General features: G+C 43.9%; 2 protein-coding genes across 2 annotated transcripts in view; one reads left to right on the top strand and one right to left on the bottom strand.

Annotated features, from left to right (window-relative positions):
- CNDP2 (carnosine dipeptidase 2) overlaps window positions 1–23830 on the bottom strand; it is an 84257-nt gene that overhangs the window by 50599 nt on the left and 9828 nt on the right. The window lies entirely within an intron of this gene.
- On the top strand, window positions 750–16649 carry DIPK1C (divergent protein kinase domain 1C). Its single transcript, XM_032771682.2, has 4 exons — window positions 750–2119; window positions 7411–8088; window positions 14964–15128; window positions 16280–16649. Exons 1-4 carry the CDS (start codon window positions 1937–1939, stop codon window positions 16499–16501), a joined length of 1248 nt encoding a protein of 415 aa, XP_032627573.1. The 5' UTR covers window positions 750–1936; the 3' UTR covers window positions 16502–16649.

The following is a 23830-nucleotide window of genomic DNA, read 5'->3' on the forward strand; positions in this document are numbered from 1 at the left end:
GGGGCAGATTTCTCATGATGAATTTGGACATGATGCTGCAGCACAGACATCTTTTGGGTTCTCTGTGCCCAGCTATCCAATACTGACCACCACTTGGAGAAAATAAATTAGCTTCCTGACAAAACACCCAAGCAGTGACTTACACAGTGCATATATTATACTATTGTATTATCTTTCACGGTTTGCGCTTGTCCTTTACTCTTGCTCCACCTGTGCACCATACTCTGCCATCCTTAGTCGTGTTAAGTAGCATCTTACTTTGCATTGAATTCAGTGCATTTTACTGCAAGGGGACTGCTCATGAAATGAAGTACAATTCCTTAAAAGTGAGGGCAGAAGAATCTGGTCCTCTCTTCAGTGCCATATCTCATAGTGGGCCAGATTCAGATGCTCTTGTTATGCTGAGTTGCACCTTATTCTATGAAAGTGATGGGCTTACCCAACGAGTAAATTATTAGTTAACTGGATATGGGGGAGGGGGAAGAATTGAGCCCAGTGTTCTGAGTGTGGGCCAGACTGTGCCTAGCCCTGAGTGCCTGCCCAGGAGTGGGGACAGGATGCAAGGATTCTCCTTCCCATCCTACCCAGCACAGGGACCAAACATAACCGCAGTCCATGCTCTCACTGAATGAAGGTAGCCCCCACAGTAACACCAGCCTCTCACACGAGGCAGAGAGAGGCCCACACCTCACCACCCCAGCCACGAACGGAGCTGTCACTTCTGTGGTGAGGGTGAGGATAACCACACCCTGCCCTGTCTAGAAAAGTGCACCAGTGCCTATGCCCCAGACATCCCACTGAGCTGGGGAAGCTACACACGGCTCCCACAAAGTCACTATCCCAGTACCCCTGTGTGCTTAAAACCACAGCTGAGCTCCTAGAATGCTGGCTCTTTGGGGGCAGGGACCTGTTTGTTTTGTTGTGAGAGTGCATTAGCGGGTGCAGTGCAAATACTACAGGTCCCCAGGGTTTGAGATGGTGTTACTGGTGAAGGGTAACATTCAGTGCTTAAAGTGTGTGTGTGTTTGGGGGAGAGGGGTAACATTCAGTGCTTAAAGTGTGTGTGTGTGTGGGGGGGGTCACAAGGGATCACAGACCCAGCAAAACATCACATGAAATAAAATAAACCCAGCCAAGGTCGCTGAGGGGTGCACTTTAAGCACTGTCTGACCAAAGTTGCTATTCCCAGCTTGTAACAGGCTCCCCCACACTCAGTTCAGACCACTTTCAGCGGCACACGCGCTCTTGCATTTGTAAGTGGGCTCTTGGGTTGCTTTTGCTGTTTCCCTCTGTGGGTAGTAAACCTCAGAGGGACTCAAACAGCATAAATTATTCTTCAAGAATCAACTTTGGTCTCCCTTTCACTAGAGACGCTTCATGCAGACCGGCCATCCATCTTCGGGCTGTCTCTTAAAAGTGTCAAGCCGCCACCAGCATTAAAAAGATTCACAGAGCCGCTCTAATCCAGGCTTCAACTCCCCTTTCATTCTTGTGTGTGAAACTTCGGGAGAAGGCTGGGGGTGGGGGGGAGCTGCCTAGTAACTCCAGTAGAAGGGTTGGTTGACACAGGACCCAGCAGACAAAAGAGGCGGAACTACGTGGCTTCAATTCAAAAGGAGAGCTCGGGCTTCTTGCAAAAGCATCAGTCCGCGTAAGGGACAGAGTGGGAGTAACTTCCATGCAGTGCAGGGCTCCCGTCACAGAGAGCCCAGTCAGGAGCTCGCACCGTGGGGATGACACGCATGCTGCTGCTGCTGCGGCTCAGCGAGCACTGTGTCATTTGCCAGCCACTGCCCATGGACCGGGAGGTTTATTTGCTTTCTTGCAATGGCTCCAGTGACAGATCCGAACAAGTGGGAGCGACGCTAATCTCCATGGAGCCCCCTCCTGCCTCTGGCTGCTGCACCGTGTGAAGCCGACCCTGCCCGGACGGACCATGAGGGGCGTCTTTGGCTTCAAGAGGCTGAGGCTGAAGACGTGGAGGAGATGCACACTCCTGCTCTTCCTCTGCTGGGCTGCCTGCTGGCTGCTGGGCAGCACGTTCCTCTTCCTTGTCCACAGGAGCGTCTTCTCCGAGCGCTGCACGGACGAGAAAAGCCACAGGATCCTGGCGAGGCTGGTATGTCCCCGCGCGCTTGCAGAGTGCGGCTCGCATGGCAAGTACCAGGGCCGCAGCACAGCGAGTAACACGCTGAGGGCAGCGCCGGGGCCCCACGAGCCACTTTGCTCTTTGATCCCTCTGCACGGTGGATGTGACCCACCCCGCCGCCCCCATCCCCTTTAAGATCCCTGAGTCTGATTCCATTTCTCTCATTACGGTACAGTCGTTCTCCCCTGCACAGAACGGGCCATACTAACCAAGCGAACTAACCATAGCCTCATTCCTTCCACCCACTGGTGAACAATAAGTGTCACTTGAAATAGGAGAAGCGGGGGGAGAATGGTGCCCAGGGACGATGCCTCGGTTCTTGCACTCAGAGGTTTAAGAAGGCAACGCGTAAAACGTCCCCAGTTTGTAATAACTAGTTTTTAAACTCATAGTATTTCCTTGCCATTGTTATAGTTGAATGTCTTCATTTGCCTTGATGCAAAATAAGGTGCAAGTATCGTTCTTTTGCAATACAGAGTATTGGGAACCAATGAATGTTTGGTGCGACGATACTAGGTCCGTGAATGTGTTAATGAGAAAGGCAAGTGCCTCTGGCTGATGGAGTAATCTTACAGCGAAGCTTCACTGTGTATAAGGGAGAGAGCAAAGCAGCTGAGAAAGGGAATTGGGCTGAGGAGCTACCACTTCCAAAGGCTTTACAATGCTGACTGCATTTTACTCCTTCTACCCAGCGGGGTAATGTCAATTCAACAAGACAGAGCACTTAATAGGTTGGACTAAAATAGTTCTAAAGCATCTTCTAATGGATTTTAAGAGATAGGGAAGTAAAGGTTCTGGGAGTTAAAACATTTGCAGACCATATTCAGCTCTTCCTTGGTACTGTAAAACAAGGTAGACTAATCCTTTAGGTTAGCTGATCCAAGATGCTGCTGTTTGAGATATGTGCAGCTATACTTCTGAAATATTTTAGAAGGGGTCTTCAACATCCCACATGTATTCAAATATAAGGTGATTTCTCGACAAGCTTTTTAGGCAGAGATCACATTCGGTTCAGAAATCATCTTCAGGCTATGGTACACCACTTTTTTTCCCCCTGATAGGGGATATTTAAGAATATTTATTTTAAAAAAAAACCAAGAAAGCATGTGAGACTATTCAGTCAAACGTGATGGTTTGAAATTCTGTAAAGAAGAAAAGTGGGGCAGTCTGGGTTAAAATGAAAAGCCTGGGTCTTTTTTGTAAAGGCTTGGGTTAAGTGGAAAAAAATCCAAATGGAAATTAAATAGTCTATTATAGTAGCAAGCAACTGAGGATCATAAATTTTCCTACCTTCTAGATAATTAAGGAAGACTAATTATACACAGCAGCCTTGCCAACTTATTTTAAGCAGCAATAGCTATATTCACACTTCCCTCCCAGGGCCTGAGCCCTGAGATTTCAGGGATGAGTCATGTGGACACTTGTCTCTGCCAGTGTTTCGCCAGACACCAGTATGGACTTAAGGAACCATGTAGCAAAGAGGTGTCTCCAGTCCATTGGCTGAACTTGATGGGAGCATTTCCCCTGCTAAAACATGAAAAAGGATCATCACTGTCCATAAGCAATGGCTCAAATTGAACCAAAAAGGAACAGCTTCCTGGTGGAGCCAGTAGGAACTGAGCTCACCTTTTGTTAGCTGGGAGTTGCTCTGTGTAAATGTTCTAAGCACCACACTTGGTTTCACTGTTTTAGGCAATGCAATCCAGCTACAGAATAACCCCTTTGTGAGCAGAGATACCCCTTTCATGAAAACTCACTTTCCCAGCCTTCCATCCCATCCTTTTCCTGAAGCATGGGACATGTTTGGTGATATGGAAAATATAATATGAGGACAGAGTTTTCAGTAGACAACAAGATAAAAGTGACCTGTTGTAATCCAATGGGTGAGGATACTTGGTTATGTTCCCTTCTATTTTGTAGTGGTGCTTTTTAGTTTCTCTCTCAGGGTGAAATTGATACCTGTGTAGAGGGGCAGCAGAAGAAATGCACACCACTTCAGTAGGGTGTAGGTGGTGCGTATCCTTTAAACATTACCCCGGATTGTAGTACTTTTTATTTATTACTACTGATCTCCCATTCACTACCTGCAGCCTGACTCCCACCATTACCCTGATCACTCTACATCACTTTCCAGTTGGTTTCTGTGCTCCGTGTAGGACTTCTCTGATTTTGGAGTCTTCCATAAACCTGCTCACAATGGAATTTACACCAGGAAAGACAGGAGGCTTCAGACCTGATCTACACACAAAGTTGCACTCATGTAACAGAAAGTATGATTTTAAACCAGTTTAGTTAAATTGGTGCAAAACTCTGTGTGGACTCTTTTACATTAATTTAAACCTGGCTTATTGGGTTAGCTTGCATGGGTAACTTTGCAGGTGCTAGTTAAACTGATATAACCAGTTTTAAATAGATATAAATAAACCCAGTTGATAGGAGGGGTTGAACTTTTTTAAACTAAAATTGTTTTAGTTACTGATTTAAGTTAAAGTGCTGGAACTTCTATATGTGGACAACCACTCTAAAATTTCAGAGAGGTACCTGGCATTTTATGCTTTGTTTGATATGGTTTTAGTTTAACTGGGCAAAAAGCCTCTGGAAACCCTGGAGCTGATCTACAATTTGCAAGAAATGTCACTGCTCGAAATCTGTCACGTATTTCACCACTGTGACATTAGCAGCTCCCCAGTCCACTAGTGACTTGAGGACCACGGTTTAAGAAACACCATGAAAGCTCAGTAAAGAAGAATCAAATTGGAGAATGCCTGACTGGCAGATGTTAGGTTAATAGGCACAGATCAACAATTCAGTTGGATAGAAAGTGTAGACTTAGACATATTCTTTCCCCATTACAGAATGGATTCATCTCCCATGTTTGGGGGTTGTAGATGTAGTTGTATATTTTGCACAGTCACATCCTTATGAAATACCAGTAAGAAGGATACAGCAACTACAGTAGATACTGGAAAGCATACTATGTTTTTCCATGTCTCACTGCTGGTTTTCTAGGTGTGAGCTCTTCTAGACCTCAATTGGATCCATGTATGAGACTCTTGCGGATGCACGGAGCCCTGTTGAAGTCAATGGCACTCCAGGCAAGATGTATGGATCTCATTGCAGGACTGGGACCTATAGTTTCCTAATAGTAGTGCACGTGTTAGGCTGTGATCTTCACATTGAGGAAGCAAAGTTCTTTGATCAGCTGATACTAAGGCTCCTTAAAAAAAAAGGGACTTTGATGTGTTACCCTCCTTCTAGGAGTTGTTTAAAGATAAGGTTGCAGATTGTAGAAATTATTAAACTACTTCAGCAGAGAAAAAGTATTTTTCTTACTTGTAAGAGACAATGATGACTTGTTATTAGATACCTCAAAAATGAGGCCAGAATTTCAAAATTGCACATGCACTTCTGGAGTCACCAAAATTGTATGCATGTGGACTACAATGTGTGTGTCCATCCTGATTTGCATACACATTCAATATAAGTATAGGAGGACACTAAACCAAGGCATACACATACACATCAGAGTTTGTGTACCTGGTTCTTCTTTCTGGCATCTATCAATGCAACATTCTCTTTCAGGTTGTGAGAGCACAAGTGGTACCTGTCATACTTGTCCTTCTAATGTCATAAGAATCCCTGGCTACTATGTAGTATGATAACCAGTTCATCACCTTTTCATTCACCCCTTGCACCACTACTGGACTTAAGATTCCATCCTGTCACTAATACTCAAAGTCCTCAGATGACAATGTTACCAGTTCACTGTTCCTGTGCTAATTGGGGAATGTTTACACAAGAAAAATAAAATATCAATTTTGATGAATGTTTAAAAAAGATATTTTCATATTTAACTTTCAGCCTTGTCTAGCATCAGAGCATATTCCCCTGGTGCACACCTTAGATACTATTTTAAGAAAATAACAGCTCTCAAATGCTATGATCATGTTTCCTGTACACAGAACAAATAGGTTGGGGTCAGATAGTCTTTACAACTATTAAACAGTTGGAAGTGTCAACTTACTTTTTAAACAAAAGTTCAAATGTCAGAAAGCAATGAGGGCAACCAATGTTATCAAGCTACCTCCCAGCTGTTTGGCTTCCTTCATCAATAAAAACTATTCTCCCTCTACCCCACATCTGCAATCATCTTGTCCACTGATCCACCCCAACAGTCTCTGCAGCTGCACTTCTGGAAGTTCTGAGTGGATGCAGAAGTATGTTAGCTGCCTATATGTCTAGAAGTGGAGGAATGGAAACAATTATGGGTGGGTGGAGGTATCCTTTTACTTCTTTCATACATTTGTAATGACCACACAATGATCAAGAAGCAATTTCCTTGGATTTTTTAAATCAAGATTACCCAAAGTGCATCAAAATTCCTAAGGATATCTGATATGTATGTCCATACATTTTAAAGCATGTTAATTTTCCTGACAGACCTTAACTGAAGAAGCCTTTCTGGCTTACAGAATGAATAAATATATTTATATTTATATACTTTAAAATACTGCATAATCTGGGCTCCATAGATTGTGTCTGCTACTGTCACCTATCTTATATTATTGGACGGAAGAAACCCTTTTTCATATTGGGTAGTAACTCAGTCTACAAATAGTCCCATTGACTTTGATGGGATTTCACATGAAATAAGGTCTTCACATGAAATTTACAGTAAAAGAGACAGAGCAGTATAAGGGGCTGTAAAAGCCCCAAATCCAGTTGGAGGAGAATTCCCCCAGTGCGGGAACTGAGGATGGTAGCCACAGGCCATCTTCTGAGTACACCCAGTCCCTCATGAGCCCTGAAGTAGAGGTTATGTGGGAGCGTAGCTGGGCTGGGAGGGGTAGATTGGGAGTAGGGCAGAGGCACATAGTGCTTTGGAGATTCTGGGCAGTGCTGCCACCCATAAGGAGATGAGGACAGACTGCCATAACTCAGGCAGGGCTGTATAAATTATCCTGGGGTGTCGACAAAAGTATCAACATCTGACCAATAGACATTAGAGATGGCAAACACCTAGTGTTGTAGGTCATCTATACTAGCCCTTTACCTGGCCAGAGAAAAACTAGTCCCTCTACTGCCATAAGAATCACTGCCTTTAAAGGAATCTCCAGGCACAGTTGAAAAATCATAGTCTTACCTGAGAGTCTAAATATGGTGTTTGTCACACTGTAACTGAGATGCCCCTTGCTCCCTTTCCCCCTGAAATGCTCCTAGACTATTCTTCTGCTGTGAACTGTTTTCTTCCTTTGCTCTAGTGTCTTGACTACAGCAAGGGAGCCCTGACTGGCGACCTTTGTGAAGACTTGTGTGTGGCACAGAAGCTGGTGTACAAACAGTGCCTTTACTATGACAGAGGTAAGAAGGTCATCCAGGCAGACTGGAGAGGCCAGCCAGTCATCTTGAAATCCAAAAAGGAAATCTTCTCTAGCTACCAGCGCCTCAGATTGCTTGATGAAATGGAAACACAGGATGTTCCTGAGACAGAGCTTCTGCTGATGGTAGCTTTGGAGGTCAAAAATGTCCTGGGTCTGGAATTATCTAACACCACCATGACACCCTTATGGACTAAGAAAAGAAGTCTGCATTGGAAAGCACAAGTAGCCAGCATGTGGTCCTTACTCCAGCAGGAAGAATATATCTACTTCAGTCTACTGCAGGACTTCAGCAAACATGTCCTACAGGTCATCGGCTCCTGTGGCCACTTTTATGCTGTGGAATATCTCACAGCCGGACATGCCTGGCACAAAACTATTTTTCCTTTGGAGGATGCAGTTGGTTCCTCCTTCACTGGCACTAAAAGCAAGGTGAAGGCAATAACTGACATTGCACTCAGCTTCCTAGATATGGTGAATCATTTTGATAATGATTTCTCTCACCGGCTTCACCTGTGCGATATCAAACCAGAGAATTTTGCTATCAGAAATGATCTCACGGTAAGTTAGTACTTTGGTTGTGTTGTCACAGTTTAAGATCAAGTTCTGAACTGCAAGAGCATATGAAAAAAATGCCACCCCTAGTCATCAGAGCTGCTTCCTGAGTGCATTGAGAATCCAGTCACATATTTTAGTTCTAAAAAGCTACTTCTTTGTTACTATTTCCTGCAAACCTCAAACTAGCAAAGAGAGAGAGTTGAGTTCTGTTCTTTCTTGTTCATTATGAAAAGAACTGTTTACTTAATTGTAATTAATTACACCTGTGCAACCCCACTGATGGCAACAAGATTGCTCAGGTGTTACTGAGGACGCCACTTGGAGGCCGTGACTTTGCAGAGCTGTCACAGGGGGCAGAATCAGTCTCACAGAAACTATTATTGGGGGTGATGCTCAGGAAGGCAAGAACTCAGTTTGAATTTCAAGGAAAGACTTGAGTTTGCAGGACTGAGAGTCAGAGAAAAACATCTTTTGTGCTTTTACCCTGAGCACATTAGATCTGGAAACAATTGAAAAGCAATAGATCTGGAACCACATGACGCCATTCTTGCAGAGTCACCTTTCAACTTTTCAGTGTAGAGCTGTTCTTTAAGATTGAACGATTATATATGTTTAGAATGTAGTGGTATTGTTAACCACATTTCTGGACATATTTTGCATTTATTCTGTTTGTAGAAATTCAATTGATTTCAGCGGAAACTGTGTGCATACACTCAAGACTCTGTATATGCATAGTGTGTTCAAACCATGCATGCAGTTTCCAGTGAGATCAATGGAATTTCTGCACTCATAATGAATGTAGAATACTTACAGAATATGACTGGTAATATCAATAATTACCAAGCATTCATATAACACTTACATCTTCAGGCTGCTGTACAAATATTACCTAAGCCTATAGCTATTGAAAGCAATTTGAGTGCTTTCCCCTCACCCTTCAATTAGCTTTTGTTGTTTATTCAGGTGCAATATGGGAGTTTTGTAGGGAATGGTTGGAGAATTTCAGAGAAAAGCTAAAAATATCCCATAACTTCAGCAGAGGAAGACACAATAGAGATTCCTCAGGATAGGTTTTGCCTACCATCTTTTCAGTCAGATGCAGCATAAATGCTACACCATGCTATCATTGGACCTGACTGAGCACACATGGTCAGTTTTGGTATCTGCTCAGGAGACAAGAGATTTCACCGAAGAGGAATGAAAGAATATTGAGGACTTTTCATTACAAGACCTTTTAGTGAGAGACGGGTCTCCTTGATTCCTTCCTACCTTCTGTCAGAGAAAAACAAGTCCTCACTCTGAGTTTGAAGCAACAAGCAACAGAGGCAGCTTTATTTTCGAGCAGTTGCAAATGCATGGGAGAGTACACAGGGGCAGGTCTCTGTTAGATAAACAATTAAAGCAAGCTTTTATACCTTTCCTCGCATACAATAATGAGCAACAGCTGTATTTTGTTATAGATATTTCTTCCTGATATCTCACTTTTCTCATTAATTTCTGCTACAGTCTACATTCCATTCTTATCTAACACAAGGTCAAGGGGACAAGAGATTTCAAGGTCAAAACAGTATCTCTTACTGTCTGTTCCCATTCATTTTCTTGCTTTCTACCCATCTAGGCCTTCAAGTCTCGCATTATTAGAGTCAGTGTCAGCCTGACTTTGTTAGCTCGACTCTTGCTCTATTCCTAGACACTAAGATCTCTATGTTTAAATTCCCTTTATCCCTTTCTCCACTTCTAGGTGTCCACAATGCCAGGACTCTCCCCCTGGAAGAGGAGAGTTGGACATGGCTCTTTCTGGAGCCTGGCAATGTCAATCAGTATTGGCTGGTGGAGTTCTCTAAAAAGTAATGTTTTGAGAAAGCGAGGGAAGTTTGATGCCACCTTTGCACTCCCTTTCTGAGCTATCCTAGGATTCAAGATCCAGCCTATTAAGTGGAGGGACTTGTCAAAGTTGAAATTGTAAATCAGAAAAAGATTTTGGGTCTGGACTTGCAAGTTTTTACTAATGAGATTATCTGTTACACAAGTGTTCTGAACAAAACCAATGTCTCTTTGTGAGAGTAATGACAACTTCCAGGAGTAAGGGGTTGGATAAGCTAATCTTAGGTATCCTTTTATGTTCTAATTATTCTCTGGATATTATAAGCAAATCATTTTGCTTATAGGTTAGACAAACACATGTCAGGGATGGTCTAGATAATAGTTAGACCTGCCATGAGTGCAGGGGACTAGACTAGATGACCTTTCCAGGTCCTTTCCATTCCTATGATTCTATGATTCATTTTTTATCTTGTCGTTTCTTGCATTTTACGATAGAATAATAATAATATTAAAAAGAAGACTAGAAGAGCACCCCTCCATCGCCATCCAACCTAAAACAAATGATGCTGCTAGTGTACAGAAAAACACATCTGGGCCAAACAGTCCTGCCTCTGGATTCATTTCCAAAATAACCAGCTAGATCATCAGCGCTCACTCCAGCCTCCTTATGCTGCTCCTCCGATGCATAGCGGCTGGAAAGCTGCCCTAATAGAGTAGCTAGGGAAATTCTCAGCTGGCACAGAAATGGTGAAGCCACCTCTTTGCCATCCCCTTGGTATAGGGAACATGTTGTGGGGGGATGGAAGGGGGAGTGGAGCATGTTGCAGTCCCGTGATGCTTGCCACCATACCAGCACCTGGGAGGTCACTACAAGCCAGCATAGGTTACAGCAGCTCTGAGGCAGCTTTAATTTATGCCAGAGGACAAACTGGCTCCTGACTTCCCTCAGGACCAGGAGGGCCATTGCCCTGTGTCTTACATCAAGCACGGTTTGGCCAGACATGAGGATCTGGCCCACTTCACATATGACAACTTTTTCCAATAGAATTTAAGAGTGAAACTACAGCAGGAACAAGGCACTACCGACACTAAGAAAGTAGACATATTTCTGATATTTACCTGCATGAACTTGTGAAATTCCCCAGGGTACATCACTCTTATCAAGCTTTCCAAGAAGCTTAAAGATACTTGGAGTTAAAAAGATGTGTTTAGTTTCTCCAAGATCTGAGCTCCCCTCATGGGAAAAAAATTGCAAAAATTAGGCCCTATCCTTGACTTTGGTTTGGAAAGTCAGTTTGGCCTTTTGCCAGGTGCATACATCTGAAATTCCTGGGGTCATTCCAGCTGTCATTCAACCACACATTTCAGATCTGCTGCTATTTGGAAGATTTAGTTCTATAATTAAAGCTCTCCGCAGAGTAATTACAAATAGCTCTGCTTTGTCCATTTTCCAGACATTTCCATCTATACCAATTTACTTCATTTGTAATAGGTGGGCTTCTCTGAGTGCAGGTTTACATTGTTAGATGATAAGGTTGAATGTAACTCACAGCATTCACAGCACCGAGGTGAGACTATTCTCACTTCACTGCTCACACTGTATGTGCCATAGCAAGCAGCTGTTATCACATAGATGGCTTTCCTTCTCCCCTTCTTTATTTTTGTAATTTTTAAGTAAAAGGGGTTATACTGACAATCCTGGAGATTAAAATATTCTACCCACATGACAGTTACAAATCAAACACCTGCAGAAGCAGTGCAGTCCTTTTTGCATTGCATGTCCAATATTTCTTAAGCCTGAACTAGAGCAGTGATTCTCAACCAAGGGTCCGGGGCCCCCTGGGGGACTATGAGCAAGTTTCAGGGGGGCCGCCAAGCAGGGCTGGCATTAGACTTGCTAGGGCCCAGGACAGAAAGCTGAAGCCCCATTGCAAGGGGCTGAAGCCTGGAGTCCCTAGCCCCACCACCTGGGGCTGAAGTCGAGTCCTGAGCAACTTAGCTTTGTGCGGGCCCCTGTGGCGTGTGACATTGGGAATTGCCCTGCTTGCTACTCCCCAATGCCGACTCTGGCTTTTATATGCAGAAAAATAGTTGTTGTGGCACAGGTGGGCCTTGGAGTTTTTATAGCATGTTGGTGGGGACCTCAGAAAGAAAAAGGTTGAGAACCCCTATTCTAGAGGTCAGACGATAGTTTAGGCTTCAGACCCATTTAGTCCGTATTCTCTCTGCTGACCATCAACCAGCTGTGGAACAGTGATGGATATATTTCTAGATAAGCAGAGAGAGAACCATGAATGTCACTTGATGACATGAATGCCTATTCAAGGAGCAGGTATCCCCTGCATATCACAGAACTCCCCTCTGCAAATAGCACATAGAAAAGGGAGTGACACTGGGTTATCATTACTGCAACTACTGTTAGCTAAGTGAAGTCGGGCCCACTCACTCCAGAGAGGAATTTTACTCATTCACTTTAAAGTGTTTTTCTGTTAGCCAGATATCTTATACATTGGCTGTTCTTGTTAAAAACAATTGTATTTATAGGACTCTTGCTGCCCAGCTGATAACAGAAATCTAGTTTATCACAGGTACTCATGCGGCCCTGACAGTTTGGGAGCACCTCATAACCTTTAATGTATTTTCTCCTCACAACACCCATGAGAGGTCAGGAAGTGCTATCATCGCATTTTAAATGGGGATTGAGGCACAGACTGGTTAAGTGACTTGCCCAATGTCACAGAAGAAGTCTGTGGCAGAGCACGGACTTGAACCCAAGTATTCCAAGGCTTAAATTAGTGCCCCAGTAACCAGCCCAGCCCTCTCATTTCCTTCTGATTCTAATTCCCTATTGTGAGGACACTAGAATCACTTGGTCAGCAGCTGCTGCTGATTTTTGAGGGAATGATAGCAGCAACGTGACGCTGAACTAGGGTGACCATATTTCCCTATGCTGAATATGGGACACCTGGTAAAATTACTTGTACTCAAGGAAGTTCAACAGCAATCAATCAGAATTATGCAGTACGAACATTCAAATTAACATCAAGTTGACTGAGCATCTGTTAAAAAGAAATCCTGCGTAGTTGGATTCTGTATGTTTACCTTCTTATCTTTAAGGCTTTAGGGTTCACACTAGGGATGTAAATAACATTTAAAAAGTTAATTATTTAAACAATTAAAAATATGTCATTTAAATGGTTAACTGATTAAGCAGCTGGGGCCAATCTCACTGGCTGGCACGGCTGGGTCTGGGTCTGCTGGGGCTGGGGCCACTCTGGCCGGGTGGTGCGGCTGGGCCCGCTCTAACCAGTGCGGGGACGCTGGGGTCGGCTGGCTGGTGTTAATGCTTAAGGTGGGTTAACCGGTAAGACTATTGCTTACCAGTTAACCTTTTACATCCCTAGTTCACATGGGGAGGGATGACACGCCCCTACCCCACACAGCCACACACAGGGAGAGGTGACACACACACAGTTCCATACACCTCTCTCTCATGGGGAGGTGATGGACGACCTAACTGTCCCTGCCCAGTGCTCTCCGCCCTCCATGCCTGGCTGGACCCCGGGATGGACCTGCCTTTCCTGGTACTTGGCACAGTATCTCCTTGAGGCAACATGTTGTGAGGGAGAAGGAAGTGTCACATGCCCATCCTCACCAGATTTCTGCCACAGTTCACACCAGAATGTGGCCAGCAGCAGTCTTTTGGCACTTTGCGGGAGGGAAGGGATGAGAGCTGCTTCCAGCCACAGGGGAGGAGGTGGGGGAGAAGGGATGACCTGGCCTGTGTCTTTGCAGAGCTCATCTCTTCTCCACCTGCTCCCCTTCCACCCATGTGGCTGGAAGCAACTTGTCCCTTCCTGCCTGCACAGTGTCAAAAGGCAGCTAACACCTCCAGGCTGCTGCTGGCCATTGACATAACCTAGTGTCCTTCTGTCCCCTGGCTACAGCGCAGGCAGGAAGGGGTTAAGCCCTAAGGATGCTTTGTGCACCAGGGCCCAGGGAACCCGACTGCAGGGGCTTCAGCGAACCTGGCCAGCGAGACATGGCTCAGCAAGGTAGAGTGGCTAGGGGACGGAGCAGTCCTGCACTCCCTGGGGGCAGGACACAGGTCGAGGGGTGTGTGTGAAGAGGGTACTAAGCCCCTGCTGCAGGGGCTGCTGTGGAGCTTGCAGGTTCTGGGTGTGAACAGGCTGGAAATCACTTAACCCCCACTACTCCAGAGCTTAGCTGAGGGGCCGAGAGGCTTCCCTGTGCCAATGCTGTGTGGGGCTTTGGCACAGGCAGGGCTTGGCTCCTCCTGACCAGTACCCTGGGTCAGAGGGTCTTTGGCTTTCCCAGGGTGCCAGCCCAGCCAGAGGCAGTAGGGGAAGGAAGGAGCCTGCCGGCCAGGCTGTTGGTGAGATGAATATGCTTCAACCAGGCACTGGATCTCTGCACAGTACTGGGAGCGGGACGCGCCCTACCAGGGGGAGGGTGAATGAAGGAGCAGCGGGGTTCGGAGGGATGAAGGGGCAAAGCAGGGAGAGGACAGTGAGAGGGGGAGCATGTAAAGGGCTGATGGGCGAGCAGCAGAGATGAAATCTAACCGGCCGACATCTGGTGCTTCCCCACACCAGCCACCGCAGCTCGCAGCGCACAGCCAGTGCAAGCTGGAAATGGGATGGAGCCCTGCTGGCCAAGAGCTGGCATACAGCAGGGGCTGTGCTGACAGACCAGTGGGGGAGCGGCAGGCCCCACACACTGCATCTTCACCCCACCACCAGCCTTTCACACCCATCCCCATCATCAGCCACTGGACTCTCCCCACGCACCACTGGTGGACGGGTGGCTGGCGAGCACGATCCAGCCAGCAGCAGGACCCACCAGTACTGATGGGGGAAAGGGAAAAGACAGAAAATACAGGACAATTTGCCTTTTTTAAGAAAAAGTAAGGACATTTGCAGGAGGGCTTAAATACAGGACTGTCCCTTTAAAAACATGACATCTGGTCACCCTACACTGAACAGTCATATCCCAGTGCATGTGTCACTTTTGATATGTTTATTCGATCACAGGTGGTCGCCATTGATGTGGATATGGCCTTTTTTGAACCTAAAATGAGGGACATCCTTGAACAGAATTGCACAGAAGATGAAGACTGTAATTTTTTCGATTGCTTTTCAAAGTGTGACCTGAGACTCAGAAAATGTGGGGCAGAGAGGGCCAACAACAACCTGCAAGTGAGTAGCTGCAGATTCATTATGCATATATTTCCTTCTAAAAAGACCAGTCAGAGGCAGCTAAAGAATAAAACATACGCCATGAACTAGAGCTGGGCAAGGTCTAGACAAGTAGGTTTGATGAACATTCATCAAACCCAGTTTTCTGGGTCTGCCTAAGCTATGTGTATAAACCCATCTCTGTGCATGCAAGCTGGCCGTACCATTAGCTGTTTCCTTTCTGCATGTGTAATGTCTACCTGCATGTAAGAAATGTGGGATTTATAGGCCTGGTTCTCTACAAATCTAAGCTGTGCACAGATCTAGTAGGGAGAGGGAGGCTCCAGGGCTCCAGCTTCTTGATTCAAGGGCAGCTGGCCTTGGAGCAAGGCGTTCTGCTCTAACTTACCCTGCTGACAATGCCAGCAGAGGATCGGGGTAGCAGAGCTCAGCTGTGCTACATTCTTTCTGCCTGCTTTTCCCTTGCTGTGCTTGGGATGCAGGAGTGGGTGAAGTAACGGAGAATACTCCACTGGGAATCTCTGGCTTTCCGGCCACTGCTCTACATAACAGAACAAAGCAGCCTTGGAGAATCTGTGCCTTGGTCTTCACTTTAGGCAGCCTCTACTAGAAACTGGGCTGATCGTGAGCAGAGAACAATTATCTATCTGCACAGTGTGTTTTGAAAGAGAAGAGAAGCTATGATGGGAGCTACAGCATGTAGTGGTCTTGTACACTGTCAGTGCTCAATAGCTAATAATAACAGAGGCAAAATGGTAATACAAGGCACCAATAAAGGCAATCCCTGTCCTGTGGAGTTTAGCAATCCCTGTTCAGTTTGCTATTAGGTCACAAGTGAAATGAGCTAGGTGTCCTCCACCTGATCCTTAGTGGACATTTGCCCATATCTTACATTACAAATCTACCAAATACAGCTCAGCTACACAGGGAGGCCCGTGCTGGTAATGGATAGGTACAGTCAAGGAGGGTTGAACAGAATGGCCAGGGACAAGCTTGTAGAGTGCCCCATGCACTCTGCTTTGCTCTTATCACTGTTAGAGACATTTTGAACTCAGCTGAAGCAATAGCTTCTACTGTTTACAGCCACCGAGAGGCACAAGTGTCTTATTTGCAGCTCCGGAAAGACAAACTGCTCTTTTACCTTTTCACAGGTCATCTGTGACAAAATATTCCGTCACTGGTTTTCTCCAAATCTCAGAGGAGCCACAATTTCCTTCCCTCTGCAGTTGCAGTTGCAAAAGGCTGTTCATGAATGTGCCAAACCAGGGCCCAAGGACTTGACGCAACACCAGCAAACATCTCTGCGTTCTCTGTCTGAGTTATACCATTTGCTGCAAGCCATTCAAAGACAACTTCAAAAAGCAGATGGTTAGCCTGGTGAAAACCACTGGTAATGATGATATATAATAATCATCATTGTCAGCAGTCTCTCTCTCTCTCTTTCCCTGCCCCTAGCCATTGTCTTAATTTTTACAGTGTATAGCTTATTTTTTTTACTATGAAAATAAAATCATGATTGAAGATGCACTGAATGTTATTAATCCCCTTTGAGGGGTGAAATTGTTTTACATTAGATGGACACTATTCTTGCTTGGCTTTTTGAAGTCACATTGGCTCTCCCCAGTGACATTCTGACACTGGTTGCCCATAGAGTTGTGGTCTCCTGCTGAAATAGCTTCCAACTGAATGCTGACCCCGGGCTGATGAGATATTTATCTGTGGATGATGCTTTGAAAATGAAAAGTAAATGTTTAGCAGAACTAATATTAATTTAAAAGAGAGGCATGAGGTGTCCTTTTATTTCACCACAGACTGAGGGACTGGTAGGCAGGGTTCAGGACAGAGTACTCTGCATAGACAACTTCTGCCAGTAGGTAAGACACATAGCTGCTTTTGTATAGACTTCTGCTGCTGCTGCTCTCAAAGGCACTGCCTTTCTTTATCTTATGCAACTAGAGCCCTAGCCAACACTGCTGAAAGAAATACATCAAGATGCTTAGAGATTGTCTAAACAGAGACATTTACCAGCATAATCATAGTGGTAAAATTATACTGCTATAGTCATACTGGTATAACTCCTTATGTGAACACTCTTATTTCTTTTCTGGTTTAGTTTATCTCATTTTGGGAGAGGTAGATGGGACATTTTAGCAGGCCACAGTGTAGCATATCATTTCCTTCTCTTCACAATCATGAAAAATCATGGAAAAGAGCAGGGAATACTGATGGCTTTTATTTAGTGCATGCACTTTTTTTTTGGCTTTATGGTGGTATTTTAGTAACAAAAGGAATTTTGCATGAGAAGTCATGATCTGCAGTCAGTGGGACCAGTTGCATGAACAGCGATTGCAGGATTTGGAACTTAATATTGATTTCCAAAGTTCTCCAGCTGTGGAGAGTCTAACAGACAAGTTTAGAAGCTGCCTCAGTTTTGTACTGGTGCTATGCCTGTCTGCCATTGCTGGCAGATTATGGGACTGCATAAATGAGGCAGAAATCTTCAAAAACAAACATTTCACATTTTTTACTACAATATCATCAGATGGGACTCTGCAGTTTTGAATCTGGCAGCGCTGGGTTGGGGACATATAATAACACTTGTTGGGACTTGTCTATATGAACACTTTGAGGGCTGTTTACACTGAAAACTTAAAGAGGCACTTCTGAAAGATATAGTTAAACTGACCTAATCCCCAGTGTAGACAGGAAGAATTCTTTTGTCAATCTAGTTACTGCCTCTCGGGGAGGTGGATTATCTACAGTGATATCTACAGGCAAATGTAGGATAGATTTACACCTCAGTATTTTTTCCTCTTTGAAACTGCTTTACAAACATTAGTCTTCGCAACAGCCCTGAAGCTTGCCAGAGAACTATTTTATCCATAGGCCTTGTCTAGCTAGGAAATAGATATTCTTTTTAAAGAGTGTTAGCTCATGTGATTTTAAACACCTCTTAGCACCTAAAAATGAGCTAGGTGATTTGGAAAAGTCTGGGATTCCTCATGACCAGCTAACATGTTCATAAGGGTGTTAAATCCTGTCTATATTAGGTGCTAAATCATGTAAGTCCCAAGTAGTTTTTCAAATTATGTTAGGTTTTACACCAGAGAGAATGAGGTTAAAAAACTTGCCCAGGGCAAGGCCAGAGAATTGAGCCAGGATTAGAGCTCAGAAATCCTTGGCTGGTAAAACTTTGCTTAATCCACAACTTTTTCTAAGAGATCAAACAGACATCTAAAAGAAAATAATCCTCAGCTAAAGTAGGAAATGTGCCAAAAAGCCTAGGCCCTGTCACAAAGCTGAGGTCACCCATGATGTCATTAGAAAATGTAATGAAACTGATTGAGAAGAAACAAAATCAAATAGGATGGACTCTGAAATCACTGAACTGAATCAAAGAGAGACAACTGCAAGACAAATGCATGAAAGATTGTGAGGTGGTCAGACCTTATGTAACGGGGGCCAGACAAGTACCATAAATAGAAAGAAGGTGGAAAAAGGGACGAAGGAAAAGTTAGGGAAAAACAGATTAAAAAAAATATACAGCTCCATGTGTAATGCTGCCCTCTCGTAATTGGCCAAGGTAAGGTGCCTTATTTCTAAGAGATAGGGATGGGGGCAGAGAACTGTTAGCTCAAATGGCACTGGGCTGTGGGGCTTTTAGGACTAGGATAGAGAGCTCTGTTACCCATGCTGCATGGGTGCAGTAGAGATCTTTGCCCTGACCCACCTATGGGAGCTGGATCAGGCCCCATAAATAGCCACCGATTTGTTACACTTCCCACCAACAAAACTGCCAGTATGTCACAGCAAGAGGCAAAGATGGACCTAGAAAGATCAATAGCAGCTTATTGTGCATCCCCCACCCCCCACCCCAACGCAGCAGAGACCCTGAGCACAGACCCCATGGCAGACTGGTTTCCCCATTATCATCATTTCCTTCTCTCTTTCTGAATCCAGAAAATACAATAGAGGAGCAACAACAAAATCAATTTTTGACATTTTGTGGCAATATTGCACTCCACCGTTTACCATTGTGGGTTCCCTTTTATAGCCTCAGGTTTGCTTTTGGTGCAGTGGAGTGAAACAAGTGTTGAAATGGATTTTTAGATCTTAAAACAAAACACAGTAACAAGATCTTGGAATAAACCTTACTTGGTTCCCCAGGAGACTGTCTCTCCTTGATAGGGTTTAATAAGTGAAATCATCTATGAACATTTTCTGACTCTCTGAGAGCTGAGCTGTAGGCCACCTTCACCTGACGGGGACCTCAGTCTAACTCATCACATTCTTCCCCAGCTCATTAGCTTTTGTTTAGTCTTTTCAGGTTACAGAAAACGAGCCTCATGAACAATCAATACCTCAGAAAATATTGAGTAGCAAAGCAAATGGATCATTTGCACTTGGCAGGGCTTTAAGGTTGCCTCAAACTAAAGCAGCAGTCTCCTGTTCCCTGGGTTTTGGTAAACCTTCACTGGCAATTGGAAAGTCTAGGAGAACCTAATAGATTGTAAGAATACATTGGGCCTGATTCTCCATTGTCCTGCACCTTGTGAAGTCATATAAAGGGAGAAACCGTGCTTCCAGTCAAATGAATGGCCAGTACAGATTGCATGGGGTTTTACACTTGCTTTGCACCAGAGCAAATGACTAAAGGTGCAAGGCAGTGGAAAAACCAGGCCCTGTGGCTCCATAGGATGGGGCAGGGGAGGGAAATAGGCCTTCTCATTGCTTGTACCTTGTGTAGCCACTTACAGTTGTGCAAAGTGAATGTAAAATGCAGCCAAATCAAACAGGAGCATTTTACACCCACTACTCATAGGTGTAAATAGCTGTGCAAGTTGAAAGACAATGACGAATCAAGCCCAGCTGAACATATTCAGTCTTGAGAAAAGAAGACTGAAGGGGGACCTGAAAATCTTCAAATATTTTAAGTGCTGTGCCAAAGAGGATGAGGATCAATTGTTCTCCAGAGCCACTAAATGTAGGATGAGAAGTAAACAGCTTAATATGGAGCAAGTGAAATTTAAGATTATAGATTATGAAAAACTTTCTAACTAGAAGGACAGTTAAGTGCTGAAATAGGTTACAGTGAGAGGCTGTGGAATCTCTATCATTGGAGATTTTAAAGAACATCTGTCAGGGATGGCAGTGCAGGGGCATGGACTAGATGACCTCTCAAGATCCTACATTTATATGATTCTATATAACTGTGTACTTTTTTAAGTGTTGATATATTATAATCTTATCCAGGCTTGGACCCCTGAAGAGTAGAGTGAGTGATCTGATCCTTTTAAACTCTGTGATTATTTTTTAAACATCCAATTGTGTATGATAAATGGTGAAGGCCGCCAGGATGATGTGCATATGATCCAGTGCATATGATTCAATGCATTTCAAAAGTATCTGCTGCTAGTGCTTTTAAAATGCATATAATCCAAAAGTGTATTATGAATACCTCTCATTTTAACTTGCTCCTTCCTTATGAGTTAGAACTATAACCGAGTTAGAAACATAACTCCCATCTCATTTAAGTTGGTCATGATTTTTCCATGGTTAATTCTATAACAGGTAAGGACCAAATTTTCTCGAGTTCATTATGGGTTCTTTTAGAGGTACCATATATGTGCCTTGTTATTTAACTGCCACATCACAGATGATATTGCAAAATCACTAGAGATTTGATAGCCAGTAGTTGAAAACTTGACACCTTGTTATTCATGATTTGTTCTACCAGGAGCACCTAGGAGCCCCAGTCATAGACCAGGACTCCACTGGTGCTAGGTGCTGTACAAACACTACGCAGAAAGACAGTCCCTGCCCTAAGGAATTTACCTTGTAAGCAAAACATCACTGGAACATTTCAGTTAGATTGCCTGGTGTAGTTAACTCACATGGAAAAACACAGGCCAGACCTCTCTCATTTCCCCTTAATTTATTAAACTCACTTTCTTAGATCCCACACAAACATGAATCTGCCTTATTTATATAACCCTGTGATACATGAAGGGTGAAGTAGCTCCCTTTGATGGACACTCAGACAGTCATGGTGTCTGTTCCCTGCTTGCTTTACCTGTGGGCCTGTTAACCCTTTACAGATAAAGCAAGCAGAGAAGAGACACCAAGAGGGATTTTACTGCTAACTGGCTGGCTGGGTGTCCATTGGGGAAGCTACTCCCCCCGCCCCCTTCATATATCAAAAACCCACATCAGCAGCATCTAAGTTACAGAAAAGAGCAAAGGTTGATTCTTTTTAAAAAATGGGGATTTCAGCTGGATGCAAATACCTGAAAAAAAATTACTTGTCTGGCCACTCCATACACACTCTTTTCTATTTTATGCTTCTGTTTTATATAATTAAAAAAAACAGCACTGGGTTGCTTTTCCATTCAAACACGAGAAAGTTGTTCACCACTCCAAAACTGCATGTTCATGCAAGATAATTGGGTTTTTTTGGTGGGTTTTTTCATTTCTAAGAGGACTGTATTTTGGGGCATTCCAGCTTGTGCTATTAAACGATGCATCTGATAGAGAATTCTACATCCCAATTTCCTAATAGAATCAGGTTCTTTCAAGACCTGATTCTGAAATCTCTTCACTGGCTACCAATTTTGTTAAGCTTAGAAAAAGTGGCTGTGTGGGTTAACACTTAGAACATTGCCATTTTCCACAATAGCGACAAAATAACTGCATAAGAGGACATATAGACAGTTTCCAAAGAATTAAGTCTGTCTCTCAGGTCCATGGGCATTAAAAACACTATTCTGCTCTTTTAGAGTTACCCATGGACAGCTGTCAGTGGCTACATATACACTATATGGATCTGGAGCCTGATAAGCAGAAGGGCTGAGCACCCACTCACCTTGCTGACTTCCGACAAGCTGGCCTCTATAGTCTATCTTCTGCTCTAAACCCTCTTGTAAGGCCATCCTCCCAGGAGAGGACTTACAAAATAGAAATACAGATATTTCCCATTTGACCCAATATTATGTATGTGCAAATGAATACTATGGAAGATGTGTATATAGCAGCTCTTTCCCAAGAATTAAGACTACAATTGACTCTTCACCAAGTTCTTGTACGTTATACTGTATATATGAGGGAAAACAGAACCTCTCTCAGGAGAAAATCTCTAAAGAGCTATATAACCCTGGCCTCCATCTTCTACCTTCAACATTCAAGTAATCAAAGGAAGTTAATTCCCATGAAGCAAGCACAGCACACACTTACAGTAACTCCAGAAACACAGCGGGATAGTGGATATCTATGAAGCTGCAATACCTTCATTTTCCCTAGTGTGGTTAATAAACATATTTAAAATGTGATTTAAAATGGCTACAAGAACATCAAATATTGAATATAAATAATGACAAATGAACAGTAATAATGAAATATACTCAGCCAAATTCAGCTCTTTTACACCTGTGAAAACCCACTTGCATCCCTGTTTTCAGAGGTGTAAAATAGCAGACTTAGATCCAATGAATATCATTATCAAAACACTCTCAAGATATCAGATGAATTGTATTAAATTAGGCCAATGTAATATCACTGAACAGGCTTCACATAATGCAAGTAAACTGTATACATCCATTGCCCTTAAAACTAAAGAAAGGTTTGGATCATATAGTGATAAGCACTATAGAAATACCTATAAAATAGAAATTGCATTAAATACCCTGGGCCATATCCTCAGCCTCACTTTATCCTATTCGTATGATCTTTCTTTTGTAATAAATACATGTATTAAGTCACATGTGACACGTGGGAGAAAATCCAGCGTTTAGGCTTGACTGATCTCACACTACACTGGTGTAACTACTCTTTGAATTTATTTACTCCTGATTTACATCAATGTGAGAGCAGTATGACAACAGGATCAAGTTCTATATATTTAAGAGAAAAAGGTAGGAGTTATGTGGATAATCATCTAATTTAAATTACTTGGCATGTTACAGGCCAGACAGTCCTTTCCTTTCAGCTCATAGCCTTATGCAAGGCCTGGTCTACACTATGCATTTAAACCGATTTTAGCAGCGTTAAACTGATTTAACGCTGTACCCGTCCACACTACGAGGCCCTTTATATCGATATAAAGGGCTCTTTAAATCGGTTTCTGTACTCCTCCCCGACGAGAGGAGTAGCGCTAAAATCGGTATTACCATATCGGATTAGGGTTAGTGTGGCCGCAAATCGACGGTATTGGCCTCCAGGCGGTATCCCACAGTGCACCACTGTGACCGCTCTGGACAGCAATCTGAACTCGGATGCACTGGCCAGGTAGACAGGAAAAGCCCCATGAACTTTTGAATTTCATTTTCTGCTTGCCAAGCGTGGAGAGCTCATCAGCACAGGTTACAATGCAGTCTCCTGAGAATCAAAAAAGAGCTCCAGCATGGACCGCACGGGAGGTACTGGATCTGATCGCTCTATGGGGAGAGGATTCTGTGCTAATAGAACTCCATGCCAAAAGACGAAATGAAAAAACATTTGAAAAAATGTTCAAGGCTATGATGGAGAAAGGCCACACCAGGGACTCAGTTCAGTGCAGAGTGAAAGTTAAGGAGCTCAGACAAGCCTACCAGAAAACCAAAGAAGCAAACGGAAGGTGCGGGGCAGGGCCGAAAACATGCCGCTTCCACGCTGAGCTGCATGCAATTCTAGGGGGGTCTGCCACCACTACCCCACACTCCTGTCCGTGG

The sequence above is a fragment of the Chelonoidis abingdonii genome, chromosome 2 (assembly GCF_003597395.2).
Source record: "Chelonoidis abingdonii isolate Lonesome George chromosome 2, CheloAbing_2.0, whole genome shotgun sequence".
Classification (NCBI taxonomy): domain Eukaryota; kingdom Metazoa; phylum Chordata; order Testudines; family Testudinidae; genus Chelonoidis; species Chelonoidis abingdonii.

What these genes read in the sequence shown, in the direction of transcription:
- DIPK1C (XM_032771682.2), top strand. Translation starts at nt 1,937, where the DNA reads ATGAGGGGCGTCTTTGGCTTCAAGAGGCTGAGGCTGAAGACGTGGAGG. An exon ending in ACAGGATCCTGGCGAGGCTG is followed by an intron (nt 2,120 to 7,410) that starts GTATGTCCCCGC and finishes CCTTTGCTCTAG; the next exon opens with TGTCTTGACTACAGCAAGGG. An exon ending in CTATCAGAAATGATCTCACG is followed by an intron (nt 8,089 to 14,963) that starts GTAAGTTAGTAC and finishes ATTCGATCACAG; the next exon opens with GTGGTCGCCATTGATGTGGA.